The 16,625-nt window shown below is 45.8% G+C and overlaps 1 protein-coding gene across 1 annotated transcript in view; it reads left to right on the plus strand.

The window, feature by feature from the left end:
• The first annotated feature begins 9,603 nt into the window (after positions 1–9,603).
• The window catches only part of LOC121288977 (calcium-activated chloride channel regulator 1-like), a 29,930-nt gene continuing 22,908 nt past the window's right edge, over positions 9,604–16,625 (plus strand). The window contains exons 1-4 of the mRNA XM_041207839.1: positions 9,604–9,765; positions 9,964–10,107; positions 11,915–12,062; positions 14,955–15,063. Coding sequence (XP_041063773.1) covers positions 9,604–9,765; positions 9,964–10,107; positions 11,915–12,062; positions 14,955–15,063 — 563 coding nt within the window. The remainder of the gene's footprint in view (positions 9,766–9,963; positions 10,108–11,914; positions 12,063–14,954; positions 15,064–16,625) is intronic.

A 16,625-nucleotide genomic window follows, 5' to 3' on the forward strand; every position in this document is an offset into this window, starting at 1 on the left:
GCGTAGAAATCACGTTCACTGACACCTCCCACTTGCAAATAAAGACCAGATGATAAACTTTGATGCTGAGATGACCAGAGTTTTCAGTAACCAACATTAATCTGACAGGTCTGGCACCATAAGAGATGTTAATGCTTAAGCCGGATATCATGTTTACCATAGGCACCAGATAGGAGCAAATGCGAAGTCAATTGTTAACATCAGGGAATTTTCAGACAGGCCCGGTTCACAGAGAAACCACAAACAAAGACTAGGAATTAAACCTTGGACCTTCTCTGCAAGGCAGGGTCTACATATAGCTGAGGGCAGATTTGAAAAAAGTGTCAAATCTTTGCTTTTATTCATTTGTGGGGTGTGAGAATCACCGGCACGGTGGTATACAGTCAAGAGGGAGTTGCCCTGGGATTCCTCAACATTGATTCCGAACCCCATGAAGTCTCATGGATTCAGGTCAAACATAGGCAAAGAGATTTCCTGCTGATTACCACCTACCACTGCCCCTCAGCTGATGAATCAGTATTCTTTCATGTTTAACATATATTGGATGAAGCAGTGAAGGTGGCAAGGGCACAGAATGTACTGTAGTCTGGGACTTCAATGTCCATCATCGAGTGCTTCAGTGGCACCACTACAGACTGAGCTGGCCAAGTCCTAAAGGACATTGCTGCTAGACTGGGTGTGCGGCAGGTGGCCAGGGAAACAACAAGAGGGATAAACGTACCTGATTTCATCCTCGGGTTAAGGTGCTTAATTGAGGGAAGGCTAATTATAACAATATTAGGCAGGAACTGAGGAATCTAGACTGGAGGCGGATGTTTGAGGGCAAATCAACAACTACCATGTGGGGGGCTTTCAAACGTCAGTTGATAAGAATGCCGGATTGGCATGTTCCTGCTAGGATGAAAGATAAGCGTGGCAAGTTTCAGGAACCTTGGATAACGAAGGATATTGTGAGATTAGTCTAAAAGAAAAGGGAAACATTCATAAGGGCTAGAAGGCTGGGAACAGATGAAGCCTGTAGAGAGTACAAAGAAAGTGTGAAGAAACTTAAGCAAGGAGTCAGGAGGGCTAAAAGGGGTCATGAATTGTCACTGGCAACCAGGATTAAGGAAAATCCCAAGGCCTTTTATGTAAAAAGCAAGGGGGTAACCAGAGAAAGGGTGGGCCCACTCAGGGACAGAGATGGGAATCTGTGTGTGGAGCCAGAAGAAATGGGAGAGATACTAAATGAATACTTCTCATCAGTATTCACTAAAGAGAAGGCCTTAGCGGTCGATTTGTCTAGGGAAGAGTGTGTAGATAGCCTGGATCATGTTGAGATCAAAAAAGAGGAGGTGTTAGGCATCTTGAAGAATATTAAGGTGGATAAGTCCCCAGGGCCAGATGGGATCTACCCCAGAATACTGAGGGAGGCAAGGGAGGAGATTACTGGTGCCTTGACAGAAATCTTTGTATCCTCACTGGGTACGGGTGAGGTCCCAGAGGACTGGAGAATGGCCAATGTTGTTCCATTGTTTAAGAAGGGTAGCAAGGATAATCCAGGAAATTACAGGCCGGTGAGCCTTACGTCAGTGGTAGGGAAATTATTGGAGAAGATTCTTCGTGACAGGATTTACTACCATTTGGAAGCAAATGGGCGTATTAGTGAGAGGCAGCATGGTTTTGTGAAGGGGAGGTCATGTCTCACTAACTTGATCGAGTTTTTCAAGGAAGTGACAAAGATGATTGACGATGGAAGGGCAGTGGATGTTATATACATGGATTTCAGTAAGGCCTTTGACAAGGTTCCTCATGGCAGACTGGTACAGAAGGTAAAGTCGCACGGGTTCAGAGGTGAGCTGGCAAGATGGATACAGAATTGGCTTGGTCATAGAAGACAGAGGGTAGCAGTAGAAGGGTGCTTTTCTGAATGGAGAGCTGTGACTAGTGGAGTTCCGCAGGGATCAGTGCTGGGACCTTTGCTGTTTGTAGTATACATAAATGATTTGGAGGAAAATGTAACTGGGCTAATTAGTAAGTTTGCAGACAACACCAAGGTTGGAGGAGTTGCAGATAGTGAAGAGGATTGTCAAAGGATACAACGGGATATAGATCGGTTGGAGACTTGGGCAGAGAAATGGCAGATGGAGTTTAATCTGGACAAATGCGAGGTAATGCATTTTGGAAGGTCTAATACAGGCAGGAATTATACAGTAAATAGCAGAACCCTTAAGTGCATCGACGGGCAGAGAGATCTGGGTGTACAGGTCCACAGGTCATTGAAAGTGGCAACGCAGGTGGATAAGGTAGTCAGGAAGGCATATGGCATGCTGGCCTTCATTGGCAGGGGTATTGAATATAAAAGCTGGGAAACCATGCTGCAACTGTACAGAACCTTGATTAGGCCACACTTGGAATATTGCGTGCAATTCTGGTCACCACATTACCAGAAGGATATGGAAGCGTTTGAAAGGGTGCAGAGGAGGTTTACCAGGATGCTGCCTGGTCTGGAGGTTATTAGCTAGGAGGAGAGGTTGGAGAAACTCGGATTGTTCTCTCTAGAACAACGGAGATTGAGGGGCGACTTGATAGAAGTTTACAAAATTATGAGTTTCATGAACAGAGTAGATAGTTAGCAGCTTTTTCCCAGGGTGGAAGAGTCAATTACTAGGTGACAAAAATTTGAGGTGAGGGGAGAAAACTATAGAGGAGCTGTGTGGGGCAAGTTTTTTACGCAGAGGGTAGTAAGTGTCTGGAATTCACTGCCAGAGGAGGTGGTGGAAACAGGTACGATAGAGGCAGCTTGACAAATTAATGAATAGGATGGGAATAGAGGGATATGGACCCAGGAAGTGCAAAATGTTTTAGTTGATGGGCAATATGATCGGCGCAGGCTTGGAAGGCTGAAGGGCCTGTTCCTGTGCTGTACTTTTCTTTGTTCTTACCAACTTACCTGTCAGAAATGCATCCCTCTATGACAGTATTGGTAGGAGTGTTTCTTTTAATTCATTTACAGGATGTGGGCTTCGCTGGCTGGGCCAGCATTTATTGACCATCCCTAGTTGCCCCTGAGAAGGTGGTGATGAGCTGCCTTCTTGAACCTTTGCTGTCTACGTGGTGTAGGTACACCCACTGTGCTGTTACGGAGGGAGTTCCAGAGTGTTGTGTCCACCGCACAGTCCTTGTGGAGACGAAGTCTCGTCTTCACATTAAGGATACCCTCCATCATGTTGTGTGTCACTATCACTGAGCTAAATGGGATAGATTTTAAACAGGCCTAACAACTCAAAACTGGGCATCTATAAGGCACTGTGGGCCATCAGCAGCAGCAGAATTGTACTCAGCCACAATCTGTAACCTCATGGCCCGGCGTATCCCCCACTCTACCATTATCATCAAGCCGGAGGATGAACCCTGGTTCAATGAAGAGTGCAGGGGGGCATGCCAGGAGCAGCACTAGGCATACCTAAAAATGAAGTGTCAACCTGGTGAAATTACAACCCACGACTAGCTGTATGCCAAGGAGCTGAAGCCACACAAATGCCAGGCAATGACCACCTCCAACAACTGAGAATATAACCATCTCCCCATGACATTCAATGGCATTACCACCGCTAAATCCCCCACTATCAACATCCTAGAGGTTGCCATTGATCAAAAACTGAACTGGACCAGACATATAAATACTGTGGCTGCAAAGCAGGTCAGAAGCTGGGAATTTTGCAGTGAGTAACTCCCCACCTCTTGACTCCCCAAAGCCTGTCCCCATCAACAAGGCACAAGTCAGGATGCCTGGATGAGTGCAGTTCCAAGAACACTGATGAAGCTCGACAACAATCAGGACAAAGCAACCCGTTTGATTGGCACACCATCCACCAGCTTGAACATTCACTTCCTCCACCACTGACACACAGTAGCAGCAGTGTGCACCATCTACAAGATGCACTGCAGGAACTAACCAAGGCTCCTTTGACAGAACCTTCCAGACCTGTGACCTCTACCATCTAGAAGGACAAGAGCAGCAGGCATGTGGGAACACCACCACCTGCAAGTTCCCCTCCAAGCCACACACCATCCTGACTTGGAAATATATCACCGCTTCTTCAAGGTCGCTGGGTCAAAATCTTGGAGCTCCCTCCTTAACAGCGCTGTGGGTGCACCTACACCACATGGACTGCAGCGGTTCAAGAAGGTGGTTCACCACCACCTTCTGAAAGGCAGTTAGGGATGGGCAATAAATGATGGCTACCCAGCAACCCCACATCCCCTGCTGTTAGGGAGGGAGTTCCAGGATTTGACTCAGTGACAGTGAAGGAACAGCGACATATTTCCAAGCCAGGATGGCGTGTGGCTTGGTGGGTAACTTGGGTGGTGTTCCCATGCGCCTGTTGCCCTTGTCCTTCTAGGTGGGAGAGGTCGCAGGTTTCAAAGATGCTGCTGAAGGAGGTGAGTTGCTGCAGTGTATCTTTTGGATGTGTCAGTTGTGGAAGGAGCAATTGTTTAAAGCAGCGGATGGGGTGCCAATCAGTTTGGTTGTTCTTTCCTGCATTGTGTTGAGCTTTTTGAGTGTTGTTGGAGTTTCACTATCCAGGTAAGCGAGGAGTATTTCATCACACTCCTGACTTGTGCCTTGTAGGTGGTAGAGAATAGTTGGGAAGTCAGGGAATGAGATACTAGCTGAAGGATACTTGGCACCTGACCTGCTCTTGTAGTCATGACATTTTGGTGGCTTGCTCAGGTCCATTTCTGGCAAATGCTGGTCCTCAGAATGTTGATGGTTGGGGAAGTCGTTATGCTCTCTCCTGAAGATAATTATTGGCACTTGGGTGGCGCAAGTGTTAGTTCAAACCTTAATCTTGTTCAGGTCTTGCTGCATTCAGGAACAGATTGCTTTATTATCTTGAGTTGTGAGTGGGACCGAACGCTGTGCAATAAACACCAAACAAGCTCACTTCTGACCTTATGTTGGATGAAGGGTTGGTGATGAAGCAGCTGAAAATGGTTGGACCTTGGACAGTGCCCTGAGGAGCTCCTGCAGTGATGTGCTGGGGTTGAGATGTCCTTCTTTTATGCTTCTCAATGGACCCTAGGCTATAACTTGTCCTTGGCAATGTGCCTGGATCAATTTGATGCCAATGTTAGGTCACAGACCCACTACTCCCTAGAACTTAGGCACTTACAGATGCTTCCTGTTTTGTCCTTAGGCTTCTGTTAATAGTTCAACTTCTGCAATTCTGCAGTTTTACATTTTCCTTAGTAGCACAACTAGTTGGGAAGTGGTAGAACGTCTTCCCACTCTTTCCGCCTCTTGGTTTACCACAACAAGTGTTTTAAAAAGAACTTGTTTGCCAATTTAATGAGTGCTTAACTGTTTAAGTGCCATGAATACAAAAGGCAAACACAGACAAATTTATTTGTAAGTTTTAAAAGAAAAAGAGGTAGTGTTTATTGTACTTAACGCCCAATCTATAAAAATGATAAAAACACTCCAACTCGCCTCACACATGCGTCCAATACATTCACAAACACACACACACACACAAGTGAGGCACAAGGAGGGAGGATAGGTTAAATTATTTAAGTGTGTCTAAAAGAAAGTCAATCATACATCGATCCTGTAGGTTTATGGGTTGGATTGTTTCAGGCTGTGTTCAGTGATTTTTTTCTGGATTGTCCGTAGAGATGACTTAATGACTTGATGGACGATCCCTGCATTTACTCCTGAAGTTAGCAGCTGTCTGGTTTACATTGAAGACACTGCCTACAATCTTTGACTGGTCAGATACAGGCAGGGCACAAGTTTGCAGAATGGCTGGAGAGAGAGAGATGGACTATGAATTCTCTTCTCTCTGCTGCCTATGATCTTTTTGGCCTCACTGCCCCTGGAAAAGCAGTTTCTTTAAACAAAAAGTGTTAGCTTGCTATCACATGACCTCCATTTACAAACTAGCCAGTTACCAAATATAGTTACAGCAAACTGGGCATCCCTCATTCCCAGGTCCATAGTTTAAAGTGATAAGATTACATGGTCAGGGCATAATAGCTGAAGAGAGCATGTATTCAATGGTGAAGAGTTGGAGAACAAGGCAATAATTCAGGATCAGGGAGTGCAGTGAAAGGAAACTCTGAATTGGCAGTATCTGCAGCAGAAAAATTGTATCTTCTGCCGTTCATTTTGCCCAAATGTTATCACCCATGGAAGGATCTAGGTTGTCAATCCAATCTTTCTTTCCCTCACTTTATTTCTCTTCCTGCACCTGATTTGACATTGAGTTCACCCACTTTACCTTATGCTACCTCCCCAGCTCTTGTGTAGTTAATCTCACGGTCCTTCAACCTGACCAGTTCACAGCAGCTGTTTGCCCTGTTCGCTCAGGTGATCCAGGCGCCCGTGTTAACTCGCTGGACTTACAGCAACTTCCCCACGCAATAAAACTTTAAAAGCCTAAGCAGGCAAGGGCAAGTCTAACTGACAGCAGACGCCATTAACTTTCCTGCCACAGCAAATTATGGCCCAGTAGGACACAAGCTGTCTTGGAGGGGCTGTGGACACTCAAGGCAGAATTTTCTGAGCTCGCTGGCGGCAGGCGCGATAGATGGTGTGCGCAGAAAATATGGCGCGACCTGCTTCATGGCAGTGTGGAGCTGGGTCGCGATCATCCACTCAACCTGCCGATTGCGGGCCGCGTTTCCCACCATCGTTCAGCGGGAAGCTAATTGTATTACTGATCGGCATTTAATTAAAAGGACATCCCGCCAGTCTCTTGGGACCCCGCTGCATCATCTGTCCACGTCAGCGGGAAAGCGCGCTGACATGTTTCACAACAGCGCACAGGTGATGTGCACTCGGCGGCCTCCACTTTGGGGGAACTCGGGTGAGTGAACAGCAGCGCTCCCCACAGCTCGCTCGCCTGTTGTTTGCAGGCCTCAGGGGTGTTGGGTAGGGGGGAGGGGGTGGGGGCATGTGCTGGCCAGCCTCAGAGGTGACTGCTGAGAGGGAGGAGGTGTCCGGTGGGGGGAAGTGCTGGCCAGCCCCAAAGGCAATTATTATCGGTGGGAGGGGGGGCGGGGGGGGGGGTGGTAGTCAAGTGCTGCATCCTGCACACAAGCAATTGAGGTGGGGATCAGGGTAAGTGAGGGAAGTGGCCACACATTGAGGGCATCTGTATAAACTGACCATGTCTCTGCAACTAAGTCAGATCAGGCACAGCCACAGTGATATGATTGGGGTCAGGCTCCTAGCCTGCCCACCAATGCAAGCAACGCAGAGGCACCAAAGGGCCACCAAGCTCCATACCTTATCCCACCCCCCTCCCATCCCCCATCCCCCTGGCACAGACTTTGAGTCTGCCATCACTTTACTGGACCATTGCACACATTGTACAATCTCCTTGCCAACGCTGGACATGGAGCTGTCACTGCTAGAGGTGCTCACAGCCCCTTGCAATCTCAGCACTCCAGTTGTGACCTGTCTCCCCCATGATGCAGGCTGACAGAGCAGCCATACAGCGCACTCATCTGTGGCATCCAAGGTGTGACCAGCTCTCTCTGGGAAGCGTTGAGGGGCAGTCACACATGGCCAGGAAAAGTGCTAAGTAGAGCCATGATAACCACATCTCTCTCTCTTTCATGCTGCAGGAGGACCACATCAGGATCATGGATCCTGGTGACCCAGCTGTATGCCTGATGGCCCACAGAGACTGTAGAAGATGGAGGAGAGAGTGACTGAGGCTCCTGGCTGCACAAAGGCAGGAGCAGCAACCTCATGAAGAAGGAGCAGCAGGAGATCCCACACACGCTGCCCAGGAGCAACAGCGAGCCATGGCTGGTCGGTGCCTAGCGACACCCAGGGTCTATAGACACTGCCTGACATTCCTGCAGATGACTGAGAACCAGTGTCACCGATGACTGTGCATGTCTAGGGACCTGATGGCTCACATCTGCCACTTACTGCAGGATTTGGCACCAAGGAGACATAGAGGGCATCCACTGCCAGTAGCTGTGAAAGTGACTGCGGTGCTGAATTTCTATGCCAGTGGCTCCTTTCAGGGCTTCACAGGTGACCTCTGTGCGATTTCACAATCCGCCACCCACAAGTGCATCCATGAGGTCAGGGATGTCACCTTCTCCATGGCACACAACTTTGTGCATTTCACCCGGAACTGGGCCATTGGATTCGCCCTGATTTCGGGATTCCCATAGTGCAGGGTGCAATTGACTGCACTCATGTGGCACTTAGGTCTCCATCGCTACACTTGATGGACTTCATCAACTGCAACGGTTTCCATTCACTGAACGTGCAGCTGGTATGCGGCCACCAGAAACGCATCCTGCAGATATGCACACAGCTTCCAGGGAGTTTGCATGCCACTTACATCCTGAGTCACTCACAGATCCCTGCAGTCTTCCAGGGTCTACAGAGGCTGCAGGTTTGGCTCCTTGGGGACAAGGGCTACCTGCAGAAGCCTTGACTGATGACACCCTTGCGGCAGTCTCAGACCGCTGCAGAGCGACACGATAATGAAGGTCATGCAGCAGCTCACAACTTGGTGGAGCAGACCATCGGGATGCTGAAGATACAGTTCCAGTGCCTGGATTGGCCTGGTGGAGCTCTGCAATACAGTCTACAGAGGGTATCACGCATCGTCCTTGTCTGCTGCACCCTTTACAACCTGGCACTCCAACAGGGAGATGAGCTGGCTGAGGGGGAAATGAGGAGCTCAGATGAGGAGGACGCTGACAGGGTTGAGAATGAGAGGGTCCTCGGTGTTGACGATGACAGGGATGAGCCTCTCGCACTGGCTGGATGAGGCAGGTGCACTCAAGAGCCCCTCATAGCTGCCAGATTTGTGGAGGATGATGATGTCATGCTGTGAGGTGACCCTGTAGATCCTCACATCATAGTTTAGAATGTTTGACTCCAGCCTGCCTTATGGCAGTGCCAATACCCTCTGTGAGAATGGAGATGCAGTGGAGGCCCTAATAGTCGCTCGATCGCAGGGGGATGATGACATGCAGTGAAGAGACTCCCTAGATCTTCACATAGCCCCTGAGAATGTCTGACTCCTGTCTGGCCGAGGACAGCTCGCTTGTGCTCCATGATCAGGGCCATTTCAGAGGGCATTTAATTGCTATGTGGTCTGGAATCACCTAAATATGGAACACATTGTTATTCAATGCATTGTTGAGGTGCAGAGTACATGACGGTGGAAAGTTTTATGGGGTGTCCTTCTGGTCATCACTTTGGCTGGGTTGTATAAACCTTGGTGAGCAAAACTTTGATTCTAATGGAATTGAAGCCATAGATCAAGTTAACTTCAAACTTCACTCAACTTGTCCCTCAAAGTAAGGGACTACATGACCTTTAATGGATTTAATGTGCGGAGGGTCTTATGTCTTCTGTTAGATCTGGTAGTTTACTTTTATCCCTAATCCAACTCATGTTATGTTAAGCTTTGCAGACACTGAGCACTTTAACCTTCTGGTGTAATTTCACACTCTTTTCTACAAGCACAGCCCTCCAATAATTCTTTTCAATTCATATTCAGGATGTGGGTGGCTCTGTCAATATGTTATTTAACATGCAGGAAACATTCTTGAGCAGACCAAAGCTTGAGTGTAATGATGAGGTTCCAAACAGCCTTTGACTTAGTGCTCAGCTATGTTCTATGTGGTTATATTATAAACAGTTCTGGACTAAAGTTGGAGAATAATGGATATAGAGACCTACTTATTGCTATTCACCCTGGAATCCAATATAACGACAAGATTATTAAAAATATCCAGGTGAGGATTTTCATGCGCTGTCCAACGAGAACCCAATAGCCTTTACCTTGTTTCATTGTGTGTTCTTCGCGTTGTATTTTATTGCTTAGAATTTGGCATTTGTTGAGAGGAGGGAGAGTTAAAGGAATATGTTATGTCCTCTTTCCTCCCACCTTTCGATTAATGAAAATTGATTTTAAACCTGTGTTTGCTTCACAGGAAATAATGACTGAAGCCTCCTCCTACCTTCACCGAGCTACCAAACAACAAGTTTATTTTTCTGATGTAAAAATCCTGCTGCCCCAGACGTGGCCAGTTAGTGCCAGCTCGGTTCATAGACCGACAACCGAATCCTATGAGAAGGTAAGAACCAAGTGGCAAAGATTGCCAAATCACTTCGAGCCTGCTCCTGTTCAGCTGCTAGGACTGCTTCTGAAAACCCTGTTCACACTTGGTACTGGGTTTTTTCCACCAATCTTCTGCCAAAGTTTCATTGGCAGAATGGGTGCAGTTACGAGGGAATTCTCAGTGGAATCTGACACTTTCTAAAGACTTTCTTCAATGTGCATGTTATTCTAAAAATAACTCTCTCACGATGAGTTAGGGAATACCCTATTTAACAAGAAAAGAGGGAATTTTTGCAATGATCCATTAAATTGTCAGTCACTTGTGTCAGAGACCAGAACTAGGGACATAGTTTAAAAGTAAGGGGTCTCGCATTTAAGGCAGAGATGAGGAGAAAATCTTTCTCTCAGAGGGTTGTTAGTCTGCGGAACTTTCTTCCCCAGAGAGTGGTAGAGGCAGGGTCACTGAAAATACATAAGGCGGAGGTAGAAAGGTTCTTGACTAACACGGGAGTCAAAGGGTATCAGGGGCAGGCAGTGTAGTGGCCACAATCAGATCTGCCATGATCTTATTGAAAGGTGGAGCAGGGTCGAGGGACCCAATGGCTTATTCCTGCTCCTAGTTCGTATGTTTGTACCAAGTTCCATTTTTCTTACATCACATTTGCGAATTTGTTCCCGTGCTTTAGGTTGCTCGAGTTCCATTTTATGATGAGGACAGTGAGTTTGAATATTATTAAATGTTCCTTTACCTGCGTGTGAGATTTTTTTCTTTTCCCAATTAGAAAGCCTAACATACACAGGTTCACCAGCACTGGAGACTTGGTTATGGGATCCTGGAGCATATATGGTGAATGTTGGGCTTTACAAGCTAGTTTAAGGGAGCTAGTTCTGGGGTCTGCCAGGACTGTACATGGTAAATCTGCAGTTTGGTATCATTGGATGATAGAATATTAGGTTGTGATTCTTACCGTATGGCAGTAATGGTGGAGGAAGGTATACGGCATTTGGCAGCCGTGGGAATGGGAGGCAGTTCGGATGGCAGTACTGTGGAAAGGCAGGTGACCGGCACTGGCGGCACTGACTGGGGGAGGCACAAGGATCTGCTCATATTGCAGAAAGGATTTTCTGGGAACCTGCACGAAGAAGCAAGGCGACTCAGTTCCGGTAGTACTGGGGTGTGTGCTGTGTTGAGAATTGAGAATGGAGCTTATGACATAAAGAAGCATTGGAGTTGGGGGAGCAAAGTCTAGGAGCATCGAATGGGGGTTGTCACAGAATCTTAGAATAGAGGGGATATCAGAGATCTGGGGAATAGGTATCTGGCATCGGGCAAAATGGAGGAAAAAATCATTGGAAAATGAACTACTGAATCCCAGGGACATTGGTCGATAGGATGCTTGCCTCCAGGAGTATGATAGGAGGGGGTGAGCCTGTCTGAAAATATTAAGAAGGTAGAATCTGACACCACTGGTGGGGGAGAGTCAGAGTCAGGTAGGGAAGGAGAGACCCAGAGGATCTAGATTAACACGTGACTATTCCAGGCCACCAGGCACATGGGCCGATGTTCTCAGACTGTGATTAATGTCCAGCCAGCTTTAAGTACACAAGGCACTTTAAAGCGATAGCTGCTGACAGTTTTATTTATTCTGTAAATAACACAGCTATCATTAATTGGAATGTTTGCACTTGGACAACACAGGCCAAAGTTATGGCAACAAATTGGGAAAATCCCCACAGAAATTCAACCCCATGTATGTGCGTGTGTGCGTGTGTGTGCTACAGCTGTGATTCTCACATGGAAATATCCATTTGTCTTTTCCTAGGCTAAAGTGATCATTGCTGAACCATACCTTAAATATGGAGATGACCCGTACACTCTGCAGTATGGTGGATGTGGTGAGAAGGGCCGGTATATTCACTTGACCCCAAATTTTATACTAAACAGTCTGATTCCAGTTTTTGCTTCAAAAGGTAAAGAACTAAGTTAACACACTTGTAGCATGTACTCCAACACTGAATTGCATAGGAAAGGAATTGGCCATTCAGCCCTTCAAGTCTGTACTGCCATTCAATATGATCTTTGCACTTCAGTATCCTAAATTCCTTTACCTGTCTTGGCTTCTTATCTCCTAATACTCTTGGCCAGTGAAAATATATCAATTTTAGATTTAAAATTATTTTTGCCTGTACTTTTTGTGGGAGGGAGTTCCATACTTCTACCAAATTGTGTTTGAAGAAGTGTTATCAGAATTCTTTCCTGAATGGACAGGGTCTAATCTTAAGATTATCCCCTTGTTCTAAACTCCCCCACCATTGAAAAATGTTTCTATCTACCTATCAATCCCTTTCAAATTCCTAAAGACTTCAATGAAATCACCCTCCACCCTTTTGTATTCCAGAGAATATTAACCTAATTTCACTAAACTCTTCTCATTAGTTTTCATTCTCACCATGGATGTCCAATCCTTCTACACCTCCATCCTCCACCAGGATGGTCTGAGGGTTCTCCACTCCTTCCTTGAAAAGAGGCTCGAACAATACCCATCCAGCACCACCCTCCCCCATCTGGCTGAACTTGTTCTCTCACTGAACAATTTCTCCCTAAACTTGTCTCACTTCCTCCAAATAAAAGGTGTGGTTTGGGTACCCACATGGATCCTAGTTATGCCTGTCTCTTTATGGGGTATGTGGAACATTCCTTATTCCAGTTGTACTCAGGCCTCCTCCCACAACTATTTTTTCAGTGCATCGATGACTGTTTCGGTGCTGCTTCATGCTCTTGTCTGGACCTGGAAAAATTTATCAATTTTGCTTCCAATTTCCACCCCTCTATCACCTTCACATGGTTCATCACTGACACTTCCCCTTCCCTTCCTTGATCCCTCTGTCTCCATTTCTGGTGATAGACTGTTCACCGATATTCATTACAAGCCCATCAACTCCCACAGCTACCTCGACTACAGCTCCTCACACCCCGCTCCCTGTAAGGACTCCATCCCATTCTCTCAGTTCCTTCACCTCCTCTGCATCTGTTCTGATGATGCCACTTTCAAAAACGGCACTTCTGGCATGTCTCCCTTCTTCCTTAATCGAGGTTTCGCCCCCCACTGTTGTTGACAGGGCCCTCAGCCGTGTCCGGCCCATCTCCTGTGCATCCGCCCTCATACCTTCCCTCCCTCCCAAAACCATGATAGGGTCCCCCTTTTCACCCCAGCAGCCTCCGCATTCAAAGGATTATCCTCTGCCATTTCCGCCAACTCCAGCATGATGCCAACACCAAGCGCATCTTCCCCTCACTTCCCCCATCAGCATTCCATAGAGACCGTTCCCTCTGGGACACCTTGGTCCACTCCTCCAGTGTCAGTGATGAACCATGTGAAGGTGATAGAGGGGTGGAAATTGGAAGCAAAATTGATAAATTTTACCAGGTCCAGACAAGAGCATGAAGCAGCACCGAAACAGTCATCGAAGCACTGAAAAAAGAGTTGTGGGAGGAGGCCTGAGTACGACTGGAATAAGGAATGTTCCACATACCCCATAAAGAGACAGGCATAACTGGGATCCATGCGGGTACACAAAGCCACACCTTTTATTTGGAGGAAGTGAGACAAGTTTAGGGAGAAATTGTTCAGTGAGAGAACAAGTTCACCCCCAACACCTCATCCCCTTCCCACAGTGCCTTGCAATTGCAGAAGCTGCAACACCTGCCCCTTTGCCTCCTCCCTCCTCACCGTCCAAGGGCCCAAACACTCCTTTCAGGTGAAGCAGTGCTTCACATGTACTTCCTTCAATTTAGTCTACTGCATCCACTGCTCCCAATGAGATCTCCTCAACATTGGAGAGATCAAACTCAGACTGGGTGACTGCTATGTGGAACACCTTCGGTCTGTCTGCTAGCATGACCCAGGCCTTCCTGTCGCTTGCCATTTCAACACTCCACCCTGCTCTCATGTCCACATGTCCTTGGCCTGCTGCAATGTTCCATTGACTCCCAACGCAAACTGGAGGAACAGCACCTCATCTTCCAACTAGGCACCTTTCAGCCTTCTGGACTTAACATTGAGTTCAACAACTTCAGACCATGAACTCGCTCCTGCATCCTCACCCTCTTATATTCATCCCCTTCCTCCTACATTCATTTCTATTTTTTACTCACTTGTTTTATTTTCATTCATTTATCTGTAATTTTATCCCATTTTCTGTGGGGAGGACACAGAGAGGCCGCATGCAGATATATACAGGTTAAGTGAGTGGGCAACAAGATGGCAAATGGATTATAATGTAGGGGAGTGTGAAGTTATTCATTTTGGTCAAAAGAATAGAAAAGCTGAATATGCTTTAAAAGGTGGGAAAATTGTAAGTATTGATGTTCAAAGAGACTTGGGTGTCCTCGTACAAGGAACGCTGAAAGTTAACATACAGGTACAGCAAACAATTAGAAAGGCCAATGTTATGTTGGCCTTTGTTGCAAGGGGATTGGAGTACAGGAATAAAGAAGCATTGCTAGAATTGTACAGGTTTTGGTGAGACCGCATTTGGAGTAGTGTGTGCAGCTTTGGTCAAATCAAACAATTTGTTTTTAAGTTCCTTTCCCATCAGGAAGGTAGAGAACTAAAGTTTGCAGCTAAATTCTTTGACACACCAATTCTGTGCCATACTCCGAGACAGTTCTGCAGAAATCATTACCACCTCAAACAGGGGCTATTGAATATTTTCTATTTTGACACAGAGTGCATTTAACATGCATGAGAGAATCATGGCTCTGTTTATATTTTCTGAATCATCAATAACATTTAGGTCTCACAGAAAGTGAAAACATTTGGTTTCACAATTTTGCACAATAAACATACCTTGTTTTTACAGGTAGAGTATTTGTTCATGAGTGGGCCCAACTTCAATGGGGAGTGTTTGAAGAATACAATGATCTAGAGCCTTTTTATATATCGGACGATAGAATTCCTGAAGCGACAAGGTAGGACAATTCTAGTTGTATGATGTTTTTCAGTGAAAAGAAAAGCTTTTGAGATTTCTAGTCAAGATTGCAATTGCAAGAGCAGACTGAGCTCTCAGCACATGCTGCTCGGCTCCCTGCTGAGTGCAGAAGCAGCCTGCAGCGTGGAACTCATGTGGCCCAAAGCTACAAGTATGGTGATTGTAGGAACACCAAATTTGCATGCTGCCCACCTCCAACAAAACTGGTGCAGGCAGGTCACAAGTCACAATCCCCGTGCCTAAAAAATGGAGCCTAACAATTATTAAATATTATGACACGGCAAGCGGTATTTGCAGGCTGACCAAATTCATGAGGGAAACTTGGCCAAGCTTTCACAATGATTTTGCAATTTATATTTATTGTGGAAAGGCTTGTGCAATGAAGCCAGAAGTAATGAGTCCACTGCCACCTTTAGAGATTTTAATGATTAAATTAAAGCATTAATTTACAAAAGAAGAAAAAACTTAAACACAAGATTACAGTTACACAGTTATAGCAGTTCCCCAAATTTCTACTTAACCAGACTCCCAACTGCACATTCCATTTAAGGCAATAATCCAAAATAGATTTTGAATTTATAAAGGAATCCAGCAATACTACCACAAGCAGCCACTGGACAATGGACTTCCAAAGGCTTTAAGCAGAACTTTGGTTACTGGATCGGCAAACTTCTTCAGGGTGGCTAGAGGCTTTTTCCCCAAGTCTGTTTCACAGGGTACACCTTCCAAGATCTCACACGGCCACAGCTCACACAGCCTTCCGTTCTTCTTTTAATATATTTCTCCCATTTTGATCTGCAAATCCTATTGTTTCCCCTTGCCTTTAGAAGTTACTTTTCCAAAAATATAACAATTTTTCATGTTATCATTATAGCCAGCACTTTTGGGAAAAAGTACATAATCACTCTGCTTTACTTATCTTGTCAGTTGTAAAAGTCTTATCATGTCCCTTTGAAAATCAAACCATATGGCCCACTTATCTAAAAATGCAAATTTCATTCACCCTGTCTCTGCTGAGACCTCACTCTAGCTTTACTCATCTCCATTTCAAATGTCTGTTTTATACCTCACACCTTTGATAATTTAAACCTTGCAGTATAATCATCTCTAGTTTAATTAAATTAGCCAAAAACACAGAACCATACACATGCATAAACATAAGCCTGCTTTAAAGTATCCGACAATAATATTATGAAAAATACGATGGTTGTGTTACATAAACCAATGACCCTGGCAACAACTGCTAACAAAGGTAGTGAAATTCTTCCTAGCTAGTGCAGTCTTGGTCTCCATATTTAAGGAAGAATTTACTTGCATTTGAGAAGCTGAGTAAATTAGGCCTATATTCTTTGGACTTTAGAAGAATGAGAAGTGATATAATTGAAACATAAAAGATTCTGAAGGGGCTTGTTAGGATAGATGCTGAGAGATTTTTTCCGCTAGTTGGGAATGCTAAAACAAGGGGAACAGTCTCAGGATAAGGGGCCAATCATTTAGGGCTGACATGAGGAGAAATGACTTCACTCAGGGGATTGTAAATCT

This window comes from Carcharodon carcharias, chromosome 16 (assembly GCF_017639515.1).
Source record: "Carcharodon carcharias isolate sCarCar2 chromosome 16, sCarCar2.pri, whole genome shotgun sequence".
In the NCBI taxonomy this organism is placed as follows: Eukaryota; Metazoa; Chordata; class Chondrichthyes; order Lamniformes; family Lamnidae; genus Carcharodon; species Carcharodon carcharias.